At 33.5% G+C, this 19842-nt stretch overlaps 1 protein-coding gene across 1 annotated transcript in view; it reads right to left on the bottom strand.

The window, feature by feature from the left end:
• Positions 1-833: 833 nt before the first annotated feature.
• Ubc4 (ubiquitin conjugating enzyme 4) overlaps positions 834-19842 on the bottom strand; it is a 141544-nt gene continuing 122535 nt past the window's right edge. The window contains exon 6 of the mRNA XM_090395034.1: positions 834-3473. Within this exon, the coding sequence (XP_090251160.1) occupies positions 3402-3473 (72 nt within the window). The 3' untranslated portion in view covers positions 834-3401. The remainder of the gene's footprint in view (positions 3474-19842) is intronic.

Below are 19842 nucleotides of genomic sequence, written 5' to 3'. Positions count from 1 at the left end.
ATTCTGGAATAATTTTTGCACCTTGCATAATTCATGTAGAAAAATATCAACATCATTTCATGGTAAATACCTACAAGTAATGAAGAGGACACTAATGAAAATCCAACTTTAATAAAAAATAAAATTAAAAAAAAAAAACATATATGTGTGTGTGTGTGATTTTATAATTGGCTATATTTTGGAATGCTACAAGTAATTAATATTTCATGGAATGCTAATTCAAAGTGTATTTAAATGTGATTTAGTAACTGAAGAAAAATAAAATAAAATAAAAAAATAAATTATTGTTTAAGAAATCTTGGGAAATCAAACATAACTAATTATATAAGCAGAGAATATTTCTTTGTAAGCTCTACCACGATGAGTAAACATCAAGTAATGCTGTTTCAGTCATCACAATCTCATTACAATAAACACATTTGTCACTGATCATTCTCACTATTCCATCACTGATAACATTGTTTGTTATTTAGTACTGTTTCAATGTAACATGTTCATAAAATAATAAACTATCCAAGTAACTCTTCAATTCTAATTTGTGTATACACATATAAGCAGAGTTGCTCTTATTTATCTGTACAATTTGATTATTTTACTACCTGGTCTTTTTGCTAACTCAATTTATTACCTTTAAAATCTCTCTCTCTCTCTCTCACACACACGCACGCACGCACACATATTAAATAAAACAAATTTGCGTTATTTGATATATCTGTAAATATAAACTATTTCAGTAAAATTCATTTTACTGAAATTTTACTTAAATGAACACTAAAAGAAAGGATATTTCAATAAAACATTTAGTGAGACATATAAAACAAAATAAAGGTTAATAAAATCTTTTAAATGTTTTATTTCAGGAAATGTACTGTGCAGAAAATATACTTTTTATGTTGCTCAATACAAATATATCAAAACCATTCAAAAAAACAGGAAATATCTGATATCTACTATGCATTTCAATACTGCCAACTTATAACCCTGGCAATAACTGTGCTCAAAGGGTCTTCATAACCTGGCATTATTTTCAAATAAATATGTTTTTGAAATTCACCAATTATAGTTTGGTTGGGTTAGCCGGTTACTCGGAAGACAATCATTCAGCCATCAGAATTACAAGTTAAAAAGTCAATTTACAACATATACATAAATTATGAGAAAATGCAAAGGTCTGAAAGTCAACACATATATTCTTAATTATGTTAAGAAATGTCTTTAGGAGAATTTCAAATATATCCTTAAGTAAATCCAAAACTTTTGGAAAGTCATCTTCATTACAGTATGTCCAAAATTTTCAAAATGCCTTAAATGTCACTTACAATGGTACTTGTAAAATACCTGTTTACAGTTTTTTTTTTTTAAATATTAAAAAAGGATAATAAATAAAATTTTAAAAAAACTTATTGGTATTTCAAAATGCAAAGAATATATCTAACAAAATCTGATGAAAACAAATATAAATTACAATAAATAATAACTGAAATATTTACAAATGTGACCTAATGTAGTTACAACTAATATTAATTTTTTCCTTTCTTACATACTGGAGAGATGAAACAGATTTAAAAAATGCAGAAGAGAATAGTGGGATGAGAACAGTTAACTATGACAGCTATTTAATACTCAAAATGCTTTTGTGGACATAGCTTCCCTCTTTCCTTATTTTTATAACGAATTTTTCCCCTAATTCTGCTCAAATTATTTATGGTTAAAAAAAATAAAAAAAAATTCAAAAGCAGTACTGCTATATTTCTCATGAATCCTCTAAACAGTGCAACAAAATATTTTGCTACTGAATACTATAGAAAAAAAGAGCTAAAAGGAAGGCTTGCTTTGGCATCAAAAACTACAAAAAAAAAAAAAATAATAATAATATCCATTATTGTTTTATAGCCAAGACAAATCAATGTTAGACTTAAAAACTTAAACTGTTTCAAAAGTAACCAAGAGGTTTAGAGAACATAACCTCTGTAATGAAAGTTGCCCTGGATCTGATACCACACTACTCAAGATGAACGTGGCCAGTTTTGAAATCCTAATCAAAATCTAATAAAGGCAGTTATATGGTATCCTGAGCAGAGTTCCATCTTTTATGGAGTGAAATACAAAGGTGATTCTCATGCTGAAAGTTGTACTTGTAGACTTTCAGTTACTTTCAAAACTTAAGTTTCAAAGGTGAACGTGATTTGATATTCGGCTATAAAGCAATAATTGATATCATGATATCATTATAATTTTCTTTTTTTAAATTAGTAAATACATAATTGTCAATTCAAGTAAGAAATACAATAAAAGTGTGTAGGTGTAAGCAACAGTGAAAGTGCGCAAAACAATTTCTTTAAGTATATGTACACTGTAGAAATCTGTAATGTTGTTAATTTGCAGATAAATATAAAGACAATTCCATCAGTTAGCCTTTTATGCAATATTTTAATAATTTTTTTAATTGTATTTCTTAAAAGTTATTTATACAATTATCTATTTGTCTATGCTGATCGTATAGCAGCATAGTTTCATTATAAACAAAATCTGACTTAGGACAAAAAAAAAAGAAAGCTTTTTTTCTTATGTAACAAACTTGTATAAAATTAACTTTAAAAAAACTGCCATTAAAAAAAAAACATGCCCTGGAAAATACAGTATTAAGAATAATTGCTTAAATAATTTTGCTCTCATAAAATAGTTGTCAAAACAGAATTTAAAATTCTGTATACAATTTAAAAATGTTAACCATGACTCAATCTTACAGCCTAGAATTTTAACATTAGATATCAATAACCAAGTATGTTTCATTGCATAGCATGTTTCACTTCCTATGCAATGAAATATATTATGCTTCTTATTAATTCAACAAGTTTTAAGCTTTTCAGTTTAATGTAATGCATGCAGCCAAAATTATCAACTGCTAGCTTACCATCACCAACTTTAGCTGTCCTTTTAGTTAACACGAGTTTGTTAACAATGACCAATATCTAACATATATCACTCTCCTAAGAATGTAATATGGGTGAGAAAATTTGGTGAGGAGAAACATGATACCAACAATGACAGTTCAGAAAATTTTAACAACTGAGTGTTTAAAGCTAGTCTAGTTTAAGATGACTCCTTATGATGGATGGATTATAATGAAATAGATAAACTGACCTAGTTTATGCTTCTAGATCAAAGGGCAACTTCAGCCTGTTGGTAATGCAGAAAAACAAACTGGTATTTAACCACTTCTGTAGTGTATTTTAAATACTCAATCCACACAAGTAGTCTTCTTTATACTTGGCTAGCTAGCACAATTACTATAAAAATCTTTTTTGACCCTTACTTTCCCCTCCCCAATTCTTTCCTCTCTGTTTGTTACTACAGAAACCAAGGTTTAATGAAGAAAGTAACTAATATATTTTTAACCTCTAGCTGAATAATGTTTCTGTCGCTTTTTCAAGATCCCAGGAACATGATGATAAGGCAACACGTGCTTTATGCTGAAAAATAAAATTTCTATCTTAAAAAAAAAATAAAAAAAAAACTAACGGAATGATACTGTTAACTATAAATACTTTAATAAAAATAATGACAACTATGAAAGTTATTTCTTGGAATACAATACATTTATATATATATATTACTTTATTAATCTTATGTTGCTAAATTTAATGAATTCTAAGAAAAAATCCATAATACTAGATGATTTTATCATCTAGTATTATGGAACTAAAAATGTTGTCAGATATAAATAAAAAATTCGACTGACTTGTTTGACATTATTCGCCATGTACTCAATTCTACTAAAGAGAATTATGAATATGAAGCAAATTACTGTATTTTTCGGAAGATAAGATGCACCCCAAATTTATGAGACGATTTTTAGAAAAAAATATTTTATTATATAAAGATATTTACAAATTCTTACTTAATTTTTATTTATTGTTACAATCATTTGTATTAGCAATATTCAGTTCATCTTCACTCTCGGTACTATCACTCGTCTCGTTAATGTCACAGTTCGTATTACTTTCTTCTGAACTACTGTTGTTACTCCCTTCAAAAATTGCGTCATCTTCGGTACCATCCATCGCATTACTTATCCTGCATTTCTTAAATGAGACTTTACTTTATAATCATCTCTTCTTTCACAGCTTCCCATGAATTTTTTGCCCAGGTACATACTTCTGAAATTGTTGGCCGTTTCAGCCATTCGGTTGCTGTAACATCATGATTTGACTTTGCCATCCATTTGTTCCACTCTCCCCCGCATAAAATTTTTGAATGGTTTATTAATAGATCCATCCAAAGGTTGTAATGGACTTGTAAGGCCTCCAGGAATGACAGCTAATTCTGTATTCATTTCTTTTAGAAGCTTCTTTGTTGATTCTGTTTTATGCACTCTGAATTGATCCCACACTAACATCACAGGCTTTTTAAACAACGCACCTGGACGTTTTGCCCATAACTTTTGTATCCATAATTTCATTCCTGTTTCGTCCATCCAGCCTTTATCTTGCACGTGGATAATAATGCCACGAGGAATTTCATCTCTCAGTAACGTTTTTCTCTTGAAGATTAACATGAGGGGGGGGGGGTTGTTCTGTCTGTGCAACAAGCTAAAACTACAGTGTAGTGAGTTTTTTCATGACCTGTTGTTTTGAACACTATTGATTTGGTGCCTTTTGAATCTACTGTCCGATTTGAAGGAACATCAAAAGTTAGAGGTACTTCATCCATGTTTGCAATTTGATTAACCTCAAAGTTAAATTTCCTTCTCACTGATATGACAAATCTATGGAATTCTATAATTTTAGCTCCATAGTCGGCTGGCATTTTATGAGCTAGAGTGGTTTTTGTACGCACCAAGATGGTGATCCGGTAAAATCTAAAAAGTCCATTAACAGTTGCCCATCGTTTCGCTTCAAAAATTATCATTTTCGTAGAAACAGATATTCCCATGTTTCAATGATTTGTTACCCAATTTTTCATTTGTACTTCTAATTCTGACCATTTTTCTAGGTGCAAACGGAATGTTTTCTTGTGTTTACATAGCAGTTTTAATTGTTCCTCTTGTTTTCTCCACTCACAAACCTTTTTTTCTGTTGGTGGTGGACCAAAATGTCTTTCTGCTGCTGTTTCCATATTGTTTTGCATAATTTATCACATTTAATTTATAACTCACATTATACGAAAGTCTTTTTTGTTTTACACTCATTTTTTCTAATTTTAAGATAAAAATTTTAATGACTTATAAAAAATAATTCAAATGAACCGTACAAAAGCGCACGTGTTTACACTAATGACTATTGATGCTCTAAATCAGTGATTCACCCACATGTAGGGAGAACTTAGGTACCTACCTTCAGTGGCGTACTTACTAATTTTATTAACATATTGCACCAGTAATTGAACTTCGCTAACAGCTTCGGTACAGTGTAAATATTCATATTTTAATGTTACCTTCGGACCATAAGACACACCTCAATTTTCAGTCGATTTCTTTCTATGTAAAAAGGTGCGTCTTATGGTCTGAAAAATACGGTAAGTAACTAAACAGGAAGTTAGAAGAAAATTTTATGCAGTAACAGTAGTTTGATAAGAAATCCATATCTAAATATAATGATTCAAGATAATTTCTGCAGCTTGATCTGTGAGAGTGACATGCTACTAGCTGATTGTGCCTCTCTCTCTTTATAAAATGGCAGATGGTCACAAAGTTTAATAGGTTAATTTCCTCAACAAACTGTGTTTGCATGAGTTCAGAACTTAGTTTAAAGTTCTCAGCATGCTGGTAAATACTGTGAAAACTGATAACTTGTTGCATTCTACAAATATTCTGCATGTTTCACCAATTTTTGAGAAATATTTTTGATATACTGGTCATACTTTACTATGCTATGTTATAATCCTTTACAAACTACACGAATATGCAGTCTCATTGTCCAGTTCCCCATTTTGATATTTGCCCACATCACTCTACTTGAGACTGCCTGCCATTCAAGATTAGCTTCGTATTTAGTGTTGAATACTATGGCTACTCCTTCTTTTCCTTGATTGTCATTGCCTGAATATAACATTTTGTATTTATTGCTCAGAAAGATCTCACCAGTTTTTGTCTTTTTTGTTTCGGTCACCCCTATTATGTCAATCTAGTACTTATCTAATTCCTCAGCTAGCTCCATTTCTTTGCCATTCAGGCTTCTTATGTTGACAGTAACAATCTTTAACTCTGGTGATGTTCAGTTGGAGTGTTTTTTCAGATTTTTCAGATTTGTTCCAGTAGCTGACTTTTTGCTGTTCACCCTGGTTCCCTGGTGAAAACAACGGGGGCCTTGTTTAACCGGGCGACGCCCCAGCCGGCATGAAATTTTGTTGTGTTGTACCATCATTTTGTAATTTGGTTTAAGCCCATAAGAATTACAATTTGGTCAGCTAAATCCCAAATTGCAAGCCCATCCTCGTTTGTTCAGTATCCAGGTATATATCCAACAGGGTGTACCACGAGAAGGTGAGGATTGGAAATTAGGTCAGAAGCCCTGGTCAGTTCTCCGCATTCCTTTAAAGGCTATGTGGAGGTCTCCTCTCAGTTATGCAGCTTTGACCCTTAAGCACCCCTTTATTCATAAGTGGTGGAAGTTAATCAATTATTTTATTGTTTTGTGTCTTTCGTGCAAATATTTTATTGTTTATTCTAAATATATTAGTCTTATAAATGCAGTTAGAACTGAAAGATTCTTGGCCAACAATTTATTAATGTGATATATCCTTTTTTTGTTTGTATTTTTTTTTTTTTTATTAAGAAGAGTGAACTGTTTTTGTAAAAGATTTAACTTTTAATGAATTCACTGTGTGCTAAAAGAAAAGGGCACCCAAAACTTATACTATACATACAAACTCTAAATTATATTCTAAGAAATCTGTTTTTCTTCACTTACCACACTGTTAGCCCATTAATAAGTAATACAGAGTACTGAAAGTAACCAACAGGGAGTATTACTATCCCCCCCCCCTTTTTTTTTTAAAATAGCAACCCCCCACACACAAGTGGTCACAAAAGCTAAAAAAAAAAGCAGTTTCATATATTGAAAAGTGGTTGGGAAGAAAGAAGAAATTTGTTGTTGCTTGAATACTTGGAGGATGTAGTCCTTGGAAAGAAGCATGAGAAAAGCTGGTCCTAAGAACACAGACAGGAGGAGGAAAAAAGGGGGGGGAGGATGAGAAATATAATAAGTCTGAGGGTGAACTGAATATGGATATTGAAACAATGGTTCATGTTGTGTTGGATGGGCACCTTGTCACATGACTTTTCCAGATGCTTATCGTATTCCCATGATATGATAAGCATCTGGAAGATGCTTATCGTATCATGAGGGGAGGATGAGAAATATAATAAGTCTGAGGGTGAACTGAATATGGATATTGAAACAATGGTTCATGTTGTGTTGGATGTTATTCATAATTTATTTTAACAGCATTACAACACCAAAATAAAACATTAAATTATAAAAAGCTGTTTATTAACAAACTGAAATTCAGATCAACATTCCTCAGAGCAAAACAACTTGTTACAATTTATATACAACAATAAGTAAGTGCAACAATTCAAAACACAAGATTAGATTGAAGAAAACCATTATGCTATACAAAATTTGTTACAGGTCAGAGAGAAATTTTTAGAGTCAGCAATGGCTATTATGCATTCTTCTAACCTTAACAAGTGTGGCTACATTAATCTGCCAAAAATTTGGAAGATAGAGTCACCTTAAGATCAATTACACAACTGTAATAACTTATAAACATCAGAGGGCATTAAATTAGGGATTTAGATCTTCTGTCAATTATAATTTGAATTGCTTCATTTACTCACTGTCAAGTGTAAACTATACCATGTTGTTTTGTTCTGAGGATTGAAATCCAGCAAAATATAAGCTAGCTAATAAACATCTTTTTATAATTTAGTGTTTTGTTTTAATGTAGTAATGCCATTAAAATAAGTTATGAACATTATTCTAATACTGGATGGATTGGGATTTACATAGCATTAGAGGTTGTACAAGTAGGAAGTTTTCTTTTTTTTTTCTTTTCTTTTTTTTTTTGTAAAATGTATATTGCTCCCGCCCAGAAAAGGTTATTTGCAGACACTACATTTTGTATTGTGGGCAGACCAGGAATATATTTTCTATTTTTTTTATAATTTTATATATTTTTTTCATCATCATCGATTTGCTGATGTGTATCCTCAAGGGAGTGTTCAGGCTACTATGACAGCACTACATGATTAAGTTGACATTATTATTAATCCCCTATCCACAATTTCTATTACTTGTCAGCACTCCAATACTGTCATATGTTATATTTTGTGCCTCTAAGGCACTTCTGAATGAATCAACCCACCTAGACCTTGGTCTTCCTCTAGGTCTCTTTCCTGCCATCTTGGCATCAAACAACTGTTTTGTTAACCTTATCTCACTCATTCTATTTAAGTGGCTATACCACCTTAGATTAGCTCTGCATCAGTTCTGCTTACAATTCTTGAATGCTAAGAATATCAAGTTCCTTTCTAATATCATCATTTTTAATATGATTCTGCCATTGATGCCATCTGTTCACTCTCCTAATTTTTCCTCAGAACCCTCATATCTGTTGTCTCTATTCGGGTGCTTTATTTCTAACCTAACTCTCAGATCCATAACTTAAAACTGGTTTGAATGTTGTCTTGTATACTGCTAGTTTGGTGTTTTGACTAATTATTCTCTTATTTCATATGAATTTATTCAGCTAGCTACCCACCATACCAAAGTTTATTGTCTGTTTCTAGATTTAACTTGCTGCCTTTACTAAAAACTGTGCCTAAATAGCCAAAATATTTTACTTGTTCTATAGGCTCTCCAATCAGAATGCAGTTTGTGTGTTCAACATTTCTGCCTATTTTCATAATTTTGATCTTTCTGTTGCTGATTCTCATGCCAAATTTGTTACAGCTGTTATTAAATTTAATTAGAGAATCTTGGATGCTTGCACTAGATGTGTGTAGAAGCACAACATCATCCTTTGATTCTAATATCAGGTTTAATGCCACTTTCTTTCATAATGTGATCGATATAAATGATAAGATTAAAGATAAAGTGCATCCTTGTCTTAGCCCTGATTTTACATCAAACCATCTTCCTACATTTCCTTCTATTCTAACTGCTGACTTGGAACTTAAATATAGACTACGTATTGCTCTGAATAATGTTCCATTTACCCCATATAATTGTAGTTTTGAAAAGCTTTTCTATGGGCACCTGTCACATGACTTTTCCAGATGCTTATCGTATTCCCATGATTTCTGAACTATTTATCATAAAGTGAATATCTATTTGGCATGAATCCAGCTTGTTTCTCTTCGCAATCTTTCTCAACCTCTTTTCAGGTATAGATCTTACCTGGAAGGATTAATAGAAAACGTTCTCAGTAATTCTCACATTCAGCCTCATTGCCTTTTTTTATAGATGGGAACTATTAGAGCTTCATTTGGAATTCAACCTTCTGACCAGGCCCTCTGATTTATGCAGTGTAGACATTGCAAAACTTTCATACCTAATAATTTCTGGTTGAATATCATCTACTTCAGCCGCCTTTCTGCATTTCATGATGGTTTTTGAGGTTTTTGAGGTTTTTTTCTGCCTCAAGTATTGGTATGTACTCCTCTTTGATTTCCTCTTGAAAATGTTCTGGTACAGTTCTGTTACTGTTGTTTCATTTAAAAGTCTTTCAAAGTAATTACTCCAGACATCTAGGATCCTTATCTTCAGTTTTCATATCACCTTTATCATCTTGGATTCCTTTTATACTACTCTTTCCTCCATTTCTAAGCTTTTTCAGTAGCTTCCAGAACATTGTCACTTTCCTGATATTTATTTTCTATATTCTTACCAAAGACTTCCTACGATTTTTGTTTAGCTACTTTTAAATGAATGGGATGAATGAAAATGAATGAAAAACGTGAATGGGAAAAGCATAAAAATGTGAGAAACTAGAAAAAAGGAGATAGTATTATATGGGGAATCGATGATAAGAGGTATACTTAATGAGAAAGTGATGAAAGCATGTTTTCGAGGTGTGAAGATAAAGGATGTTAGCTGTAAGAAGCAAAGCTTCTTACAGCTAACATATTTGCTTCTTTTTCTTGAAGCTGTAAGCTTGAAGAAAAAGAAGCAAATAAATTAAGTGTTTTGGCAGGCACAAATGATTTGAAAGGTGAGAAATGTGCAATGAGAGAAGATATGAAAAAATTGTTAGAAGAAGAAAAAATGAAGAGTAAGAAAGTAGAGATTGTGAGTCTGCTGCCTCGGTATAATAGAATGGAATTGAGAAGGGCCATGATTGCCAATGAGAAGATTGTGCATGAGGAATGGTGCAGTTTATAGATATGTGGGATGAATTTGATGGCATTAAGGACCTGTATATGAATGATGGACTGCAATGAAATGGTTCTGGAGTTAGGTGCTCGGAGAAAATGTGTTCAGTGAGAGTTTCGAAGTGCAAAACCAGGGAAACTAGAGATATGGGGGGGGGGGAGCAATCAAGCATGTGACTAGCCACCCCAGGATAGATAAGCATGAATGCAGGAATGATTATGAAGAGTTGGGTGCAGTTTCCCAGGTTTCGAATGAATGGACAGGTAAAACATTAGGTAAAGATAACTGTGGGCCCAAGGGATTGAAATGCATGTACATGAATGCCTGAAGCATCAGAAATAAAGGAGAGCAGTATTTAGCATTGGTCAGCTCAACTTAGTCAAAAATTATTAGCATCAGCAAGACCTGGTTGTCAGAGAATGATGTAGTTACAGGGATAGAATATAATGGATATTGTATTTTCAAAGAAGATAAAAGAAATAGGGCAGAAGGAGGGGTATTATTAATGATAGCTGAAGAAGTTCAAACAACAAAAATAGAAGTTAATGAAGATTGTAGATCTGATGGAAATAGTTCATTTGAGGCTGTCTGGTATGAGATAGAGGCCAATAGGTCAAAATTGGTTGCTGATATAGATCTGGGGGTCCAGAAGATGTGGATAGCATGCAGCAACAGATTAGCACAATGAGTGCAGTCTGAGCAATTATCATGGAGGACTTCAACTATGGTGATTTGAAGTGAGACATACAGTTGTTTGCTGATGATGCAAAACTAGGGAGGGCAATAGTTGATAAAGTTGATGTATATCTCTTACAAGATGATTTAAATAAATTGGCCATGTGGGCAAACCACAATAATTGTCAATTCAATAATATAAAAAAAGTAAGGTAATGCACTTCAGGATGAAAAGATTACATACTTTGTATCATATTGATGAGGCTAGAGATCTGGGGTGATTGTTGATAGAGATTTGAAATTCAGTGGATATACTGCAAGAGTTGGCAATAGTTCAGAGGATTAGTTGGATGCAAGAATATATTGACAAGTAAAGATAGGGAGATTATTATCTCTCTTTATAAGGCTATGAATCAACCACATGTTGACTACTGTGCACAGATTTGGTCACTTGCATTTCTTGGGAATCGGGAGGTGGTAGAGTAGATTCAGAGATGAGTGGCCAAGTCCTTGGTGAGAGGTCTGTGAAATGTTCCCTATGAGGATAGATTGAGTATGTGTGGGTTGCAGGCAGAGGAGAGGGGACTAAAGAGGACACCATAAGACTGAATACAGAAAATTTTCAATACACAGAGTAGGAGGAAAACAAGGGATCACACTTAGAAGCTGTCTAAGAGTGTGGTTAGTAAGAGTGTGTGTGGACTGGGTTCTTTTCTTGGAGAGAGTGGTGAATGAGTAGAATGGATTGCCAGAGGCAGTTGTGAGTGCTCCAACAATGAACAGGTTTAAGATGTACGAGGGTGGTCTGAATAGTTCTCAGCCTTGACCATAGATGACAACACTATCAGCAAGATTTTTTTTTCTAAGTTGGTACATCTGTCATAAGCATCCATGTGAAACTGCAAGTCATTCTATCAAGTAGTTGGTTTTATACAGCTGTCTGAAGCAAAAGTGTTGTCTGTATCCTTTGAAATGGATAAAATTGAGTATTGTGTGGTTATAAAATTCTTCGTTCTTTGTTTTAATGCCAAAAGAAATTCATTCAAAGCTCATAAAAGTTTATGGGCACTCTTTTCCTTCATTTTTGACAATAAAGAAATGGGCTGCTGAGTTTAATTGTGGCCGTACCAGCCTTGAAGATGATCCACGTCCAAAAAGTGTAACAACACCAGGAATCATTGATCAAGTGCACGATATGGTATTGGATGACCAGCAAATCAATACGCGTGAAATTGCTGAGGCTATAGGCATTTCAAAAGAATGAATATGATATATTTTGCATGAAGAATTGCAAATGAAAAAGCTTTGCACAAATGTGTGCTGCACTTGCTCACAGCAGATCAAAAACACACTCACATGAAAATCTCTGAACAGTGCTTGGAGCATTTTAACAAGAATAACTGATTTTGTGTGTCGATTTATTACTATAGATGAGACTTAGATTCACCATTACACGCCAGAATCCAAACAGCAGTCAAAACACTGGACAGAAGCCGGTTGTTCAGTGCCAAAGAAGACAAAGTCAATTCCATCAGCAGGAAAGGTCATGACATCGGTGTTTTGGGATGCTAAAGGCATTTTGTTTATTAATTATCCTGAAAAGGGTAAAACAATAACCAGGGAATATTATTCCGATCTTTTAACAGACTAGACGAAAAAATTCATCTTTCATCAGGACAATGCGCCTGCCCACAAACATGTTTTGGCAATGGGAAAATTAAGGGATCTGCACTATGAATTGTTGGAACATCCACTGTATTCACCAGATTTGGCTCCCTCTGACTCCTATCTCTTCCCAAAACTATAACTCTTCCTCGCTGGTCAGTGTGTTTCTTCAAATCAAGAGGTGATTGCAGCTGTAGAGGGGTATTTTGAAGATCTTACTGAGAACCCCCTACAGGGAAGGGATAATGGCACTGGAGAATCGCTGGAATAAATCTATTAGTCTTGAGAGAGATTATGTTGAAAAATAAAAATATTTCGAAATTATAAATTCGTTTTTTCATTGTTAGGCCAAGAACTTTTGAGACCACCCTCATACTAACTGGATGTAAAATAAGTATGTGTGGAAGGGCAGAGATTGCTTTTTTTGGTATTACTTTTTCAATACTGTCAATAATAATAATAATAAAAAAAAGATTTAGTCACTCTAAAATAAGGTTAGAAGTTGCTTCAAGGTGAAAGCCAGATAACTCGGAAGAGATCTCCAAATAGCTTTTAAGGAATTCAGAGAACTGACTAGAGATTTGATCTTATGTCCTTCATGTAATGCACCCCATAAGTAGGTAGGCATCCAAGTGGTACTGAATGAAGGATGAGCTAGCAATCTGGGACATAGCTGACCAAACTGTATTCAGTACTGGGTTAAACCAGAAACAAACATGATGGTAGAAAGTGATGATGAAATTTCACACCAGCTGGGGAGTTGCTGGTTAAACAAAGCACCTTGCTATTTTTGTCAGTGAACCAGGACAAAGAGCAAAAAAGTCAGCTGCTGAAACAAACACAAAGTGAGAAGAACTAAAGATATGCATCATTAATATAAGACCAATCTCAATCCAATCTCTTCCCTGACACATTAGGCTCAATAGCCTGCCATGACCAAGTAACTTGGCTTATTTTAAAGCTAATTATTGCTCTGATAGAGAGTCTAAGTAGCAAACTCCAAAGAAAACATTGCTGATTCAGCTATAGAGTCATGAGATGAGAAGTGGCTTGCAAGGATAGAAAATTCACACCTCCATGGAGGAAATAAGAACTTAAAAGAGGTGAATCTGGAAAGAATAAAGCATACTAAAAGATTCTAGCAAGTAATTCAGCAAATGCCTTGAGACATTACAGAGAACACATAAGAGAGCTAAAGTATAAATGTAAAAGTAGTTAAAGAAATGTTACAGGAAGACTGGTAAGAATATGAAGGACAAATATTGAAAGTGACAAAATATTTTCAAGGCTATTAAAGAAATTTTGAAATAGAGCAAAGTGAACTGTAAATGGGAATAGGGATGACAAAAGTGAGATATAAACTGACTAAAGATATTCTGGATGTTTAGAGTAATTGGACTTAGCTGACCAAACTGTATTTAGTACTGGGTTAAACCAGAAACAAACATGATGGTAGAAAGTGATGATGAAATTTCACGCCAGCTGGGGAGATGCTGGTTAAACAAAGCCCCCCTTGCTATTTTTGTCAGTGAACCAGGACAAAGAGCAAAAATGTCAGCTGCTGAAACAAACACGAGTGAGAAGATCTAAAGATATGCATCATTAATATAAGACCAATCTCAATCCAATCTCTTCCCTGACACATTAGGCTCAATAGCCTGCCATGACCAAGTAACTTGGCTTATTTTAAACCTAATTAATGCTCTGATAGAGAAGTTAATCCTATCTGCATAGTGCTTTATGACTATCAATTGCATGTGCTATCCTGATCAGTTTGACTATCTTGTGAGATGAAAAATCCATGTTTCCAGGAGGAAAAATCCAGTCACTTCCATATGAGACCAGCTAACTCACTCTAAGCTGAAAAGCCTGGATAAAGTTTCTTTACATCCTAAACCAGATATGAACTCAGGTCTTTCCAACCAAAGGACATCGTTAAAACTGACTAAGCTATGAAGACTCTTCCAATAAGAAATATCAATGAAAAGAATTGAACTTGCAGAACTACAGAAGACAGAGACATAACCAATGTTGCTGAGTTGAAGTGGGATCCTGTTAAATAATAAATACAGAATATTATATTCCAGCAATAGTGATTATGGAAAGGAAGGAGTAGTGATAGCACTCAAATCTGAAAATAGGTACTTGAAACTTATTTATGCCCACATCATCACACTGAGGATTCACCTAAGGAAGAAGTGAAGGAATTTTTCAATTCATTTTCAATTCCTTCACTTGCTCCTTAGGTGAATCTTCTGTAGAATAGAAAGGCTGGTCCTTGTTGAAAACCTAAACAGCAGCCTGGACAATGAATCTCAGGCATACAGAAATGTTTTGAGAAAATTTCAACAAAACAGCAGTTCTAATATTAACAGTAAGTACTTGCCAGAATTTCTGTTCAGGACATAAACTAGTCATCACTAATACATTTGCGTTTTTTTGTCCTCCAGAACAGGTAAACTGGCCCTGTAATCTGTTAACACAAACAGATTACAGTTAGGAATATTTAAGACCCAGCTATAGGAACTGATTCATCAGCTATGCCAGTCCTGAGCCTGGATAAAATTAGGGGGGATTGAAATGGTGCCGTACCTCCATGTAAAAGGGGCTCACGGCCATTGTATCATCATACAAAATAAATAAAGTAATATGTTTCAACAATAAAAAAAGTGTACAAAAATTAAATAATGCTCTGATACAAAATGGTACAAAATCATGGAGAGAAGGCAGAAGAAAAAAGATATTCCACTGATTATGTTATCATTGATGGTGATATTTTCATATGGGTTCAGGATACAAGAATATACAAATATATTCTTGTATCCTGAATTGTTCATATCTTGGATATGAAACAAGAAATGGTCATCACTGTTTGTTTGTAAAGCAGTTTAAAAAAGAATTGTCAAGCTGCTTTTAGAAGTGAACTATAGACTCAATTATACAAATATTCTTTAAGAAAAAAATGAAAGAATTTGAAAATAAGAATCAAACCTTGGAGTCTAAGTAACAAACTCCAAAGAAAGCATTGCTGATTCAGTTATAGAGGCATGAGATGAGAAGTTGCTTGCAAGGATAGAAAATTCACACCTCCATGGAGGAAATAAGAACTTAAAAGAGGTGAATCTGGAAAGAATAAAGCATACTAAAAGATTCTAGCAAGTAATTCAGCAAATGCCCTGAGACATTATAGAGAACACATAAGAGAGCTAAGGTATAAATGTAAAAGTAGTTAAACAAAAGTCACAGGAAGACTGGTAAGAATATGAAGGACAAATATTGAAAGTGACAAAATATTTTCAAGGCTATTAAAGAAATTTTGAAATAGAGCAAAGTGAACTGTAGATGGGAATAGGGATGACAAAAGTGAGATATAAACTGACTAAAGATATTCTGGATGTTTAGAGTAATTACGCTGAAGTATTATTAAATGAGGTAAGCAATAATAGAACTATAGTGGTAAATAGTCAAAAGATAATAGAACTAGGAATGCATATCAATTCCTGAGGTACACGAGGCCATTAGAAAGTTGAAATGTGAAAATGCAATGGAGCAGATGATATCTGGCCGGAAATGCTGAAATATGGACGTATAAGGGGTTTATACAATAGCTACAATACGTAATTCAGAAGACCTGGTAAGCAGTCAAATTCAAGATGAAACAGTTCTAATAGGTCCTGTCAATAAAACAATAAAACCGAAAATGTCAAACTTATTTTGAGAAGAGCCTAAGCAAAATTGTGGAAGAGAAACTTGGAGAACAAGTTAGGTTCAATAGGAGCAGGCAGGATCAGATTTTCGCTTTAAGACAAATAGCTGAGAAATCATTGAAATATAAAGAATCTGTACTGAAGTTTTGTAGATCTGAAAAATCATACAACATAGTGTCAACAGGAAAGTTTTTCAGAACACTACAATTATTATTACTACTTGACACCTCCAAGGAGTCCAAAGATTCATCGAGAGAGGGCAACTACTCTACAACTCTCCATCTCCACCACTTAATCTAAAAACTACAGTGAATTGCCACTACCATCATCAACATCTACACCAACACCATCTATTGACCACCACTAGTTTGTTTTGTTTTGTTTTTGTCTGTAAATTGTGTGTGAGAACAAATATCATGAAATCACGATTTACAGACATCAATTACATGGGATAAATGGAATATTCTATAGAGTAACATAATTTATATTAAGTTGTGAATTCAGCAGTTGAATTTAAAGGAATTACCAAAAAATAAAAAAAAATAAAATAAAAAATAGTCTAATGTAAAATCAGGTGTAAGATAAGGATGTGCAGTATCTTCACTCTTATCCATCATATATATACACACTACGGGGATCCCCCCCCCCCGCACCTACTTCCCCCAACTTCCGGGCTGGTAAGCTGGTAAGACAAAAATCATGACATAAAAACATTTCAAATTTCGGCTTATCTTTTTATATATAGAGAATAGATATGGATCTCATTAAGAAAGAAAGAAATTCTAGGAGGTCTTGCATGGTATGTCTTAAGTTTTTTTGATTGTTTCTTCATCTAAGGAGGAAGTTTCATTAAGTAGCTTATTTAATTTGTTTATTTTATTTTCATTACCAGAGCTGATAAAGGAAATACCACTGTGATTCTCGATACAAACTCATATGACCGAAAAATGAATTTACTTCTTCAAGATCGTAATACTTACACCAAATTGGATTATGATTCTACAAAACATCAACTCAGAAAATTAAATAAGCTACTTAATGAAACTTCCTCCTTAGATGAAGAAACAATCATAAAACTTAAGACATACCATGCAAGACCTCCTAGAATTTATGGCTTACCTAAGCTACACAAAACTAATGTTCCACTTAGACTTGTCGTAGACTGTATCAGCAGTCCAACTTACAAGTTATCAAGATTCTTATCTAACCTTCTCCACCCTCACATAGGCCACTCAGTCTCTTCAATGAAAAATTCTACTGAGTTTCACACAAAAAAATTAAAGACATTCAACTATCAAAAACTGACTTGTTGATCAGCTTTGACACTGTCTCCCCCTTCACAAACATTCCCCATAAAGAAACAATAGAATTACTAACTCAAAAATTTCCGTCTGATATAGTTGAATTGTTCAAGTTTGTTATTGCATCAGGTTACTTCACCTGGAAAGGTCAAATTTACAAGCAAGAAGGAACAGCAATGGGATCTCCTTTATCACCAAACCTAGCAAACTTGTTTCTAGAATACCTTGAAGAAAAAATATTCACTTTTGAACCCAAACCAAAAATTTGGTTAAGATATGTTAACGACGTATTTGTAGTCTGGGATCATCCCGAGCATGAATTACAACTGTTTCTAGATAAAATTAACCTTCTTCATCATCGCATCAACTTTACGTTAGAAAAAGAATCTCCACAGGGTATCTCCTTTTTGGATTAACACAACCAAAGAAAAGAAGATGGTTCCATCGCCACGTCTGTCTTTCGCAAGCCTACATGCTCAAGTCACTACATTCATAATTTTTCTGCTCATCATCCATCTCAGAAATCTGGCATTATTAAATCACTAGTTTCCAGAGTACACAAATTCTGCTCCTCTGACGAATTTTTAAACCAGGAATTAGAAGTAATCAAAAATACAGCCATCCTAAAGGGATATAATCCAAAAACAACTCAAAAAATCATCAGTCACTTCTCCACACATCAAACCAGACAGGAAGAAGTCCATAGGATTCCCATACCTTATGTCAAAGGCATCTCCGAATGTCTTTCTAAAATTACGAAGAAATACAATTTTGCCACTTCTTACAAACCTATCAACCAAATTTACAACTTGTTACCTTTTCCTAAGGACAAACTCTCACCTTTGATGTTGCTTGGCGTTTATGAAATTCCATGCTCATGCAAATTGTCTTACTTTGGACAGACAGGTAGGTCTGTTCAGAAACGCATCTCGGAACATCAAGACCACATTCGTCTTTTTAAACCACAGAAATCTGGCCTATCTCAACAGGGAATTGAAAATTCAAACCATAGGATCCATTGGGAAAAGTCTAAACTTTTACATAGATCTTTATATAAACATGAACATTTATACAAAGAAAGTTCTGAAGCCCTACTACACAGACCAAACTTAAACTGCAACGACGTTCTTACTATTCCTAAAGTATGGGAAATTGTCATACAAAATTGTGTTAAATAATTAATTTTTTTTTTTTGTAACACGTTACGCACGCTTAATGAGATTCTATTGTGATCATGCACCCTAACTGTATGTTATTCCTATTATTGAATAGGAATAACATACTACTTTTAAACTACTGTACTGATGATGTCCTAAGATACTTAGGATGAAATATTTACAATTAAATTAAATAATTTTCACTGTGGTTAATACGCGTGTTTCTTTTAATTATACTGTAATACTATTCCTAAAACAAATCCAGTATAAATCTACAGGATTCTTTAAGTAAAGTGAATAACAGCTGTAGCAAATTTGCAATGAAAATCTGCAATAAAAGGATCAAAACTAAGAAAAGTGGGAGAAGTGCTGAAAACTTCAACTACAATCTCAATGGAGAATTCATGGAACAAGTATTTCAACTATTTAATTGTTAGGGAAGATGGTAAATTAAATATGGAAATAGACAACAGATGGGTAGCCAGCTGCATACCTTTATTTGGAATGAGAGAGAAATTAGTCAAAACCCTGAGCTAGTAGTATACAAGTAGATTTGAAATGTGAAGTGATCACCATTTAGTTTGGAAAAGGATATCATAAAACTGCATATCATACTGAAAGGAAAAGTGTGCAAGAAAGTTTTGAAAGTTGAGCAGATTTCAAAGGTGAATTGTAGTCTCAAATACACAAATATTATTCAAGAAAAAATAAGAGTTTCAAAACAAGAACCAAACCTTGGAGATCCAGTGGCAGACCTTGAAGAAAACATTTATAGAGGCATGTAGGGAGGGGTTATTTGCATGGATCAAAAAAATCATAACTCCATGGTGAAGTCAGGAAATTAGAGGCAGTTAAAGAAAAGAAAAAAAGTTTATCAAAAGTTTCTGGTAAGTAAGCCATTGCATACTCTGCGAGAATACAAAGAAAAATATAAGAAAGCAAAGCGTTGTGTAAAACT

The sequence above is a fragment of the Typopeltis vanoorti genome, chromosome 6 (assembly GCF_054136105.1).
Source record: "Typopeltis vanoorti isolate ZY-2024b chromosome 6, IOZ_Tvanoo_1.0, whole genome shotgun sequence".
Classification (NCBI taxonomy): domain Eukaryota; kingdom Metazoa; phylum Arthropoda; class Arachnida; order Uropygi; family Thelyphonidae; genus Typopeltis; species Typopeltis vanoorti.
The sequence above is the reverse complement of the archived record's forward strand: the minus strand, read 5'-3'. Positions and strand labels throughout refer to the sequence as shown.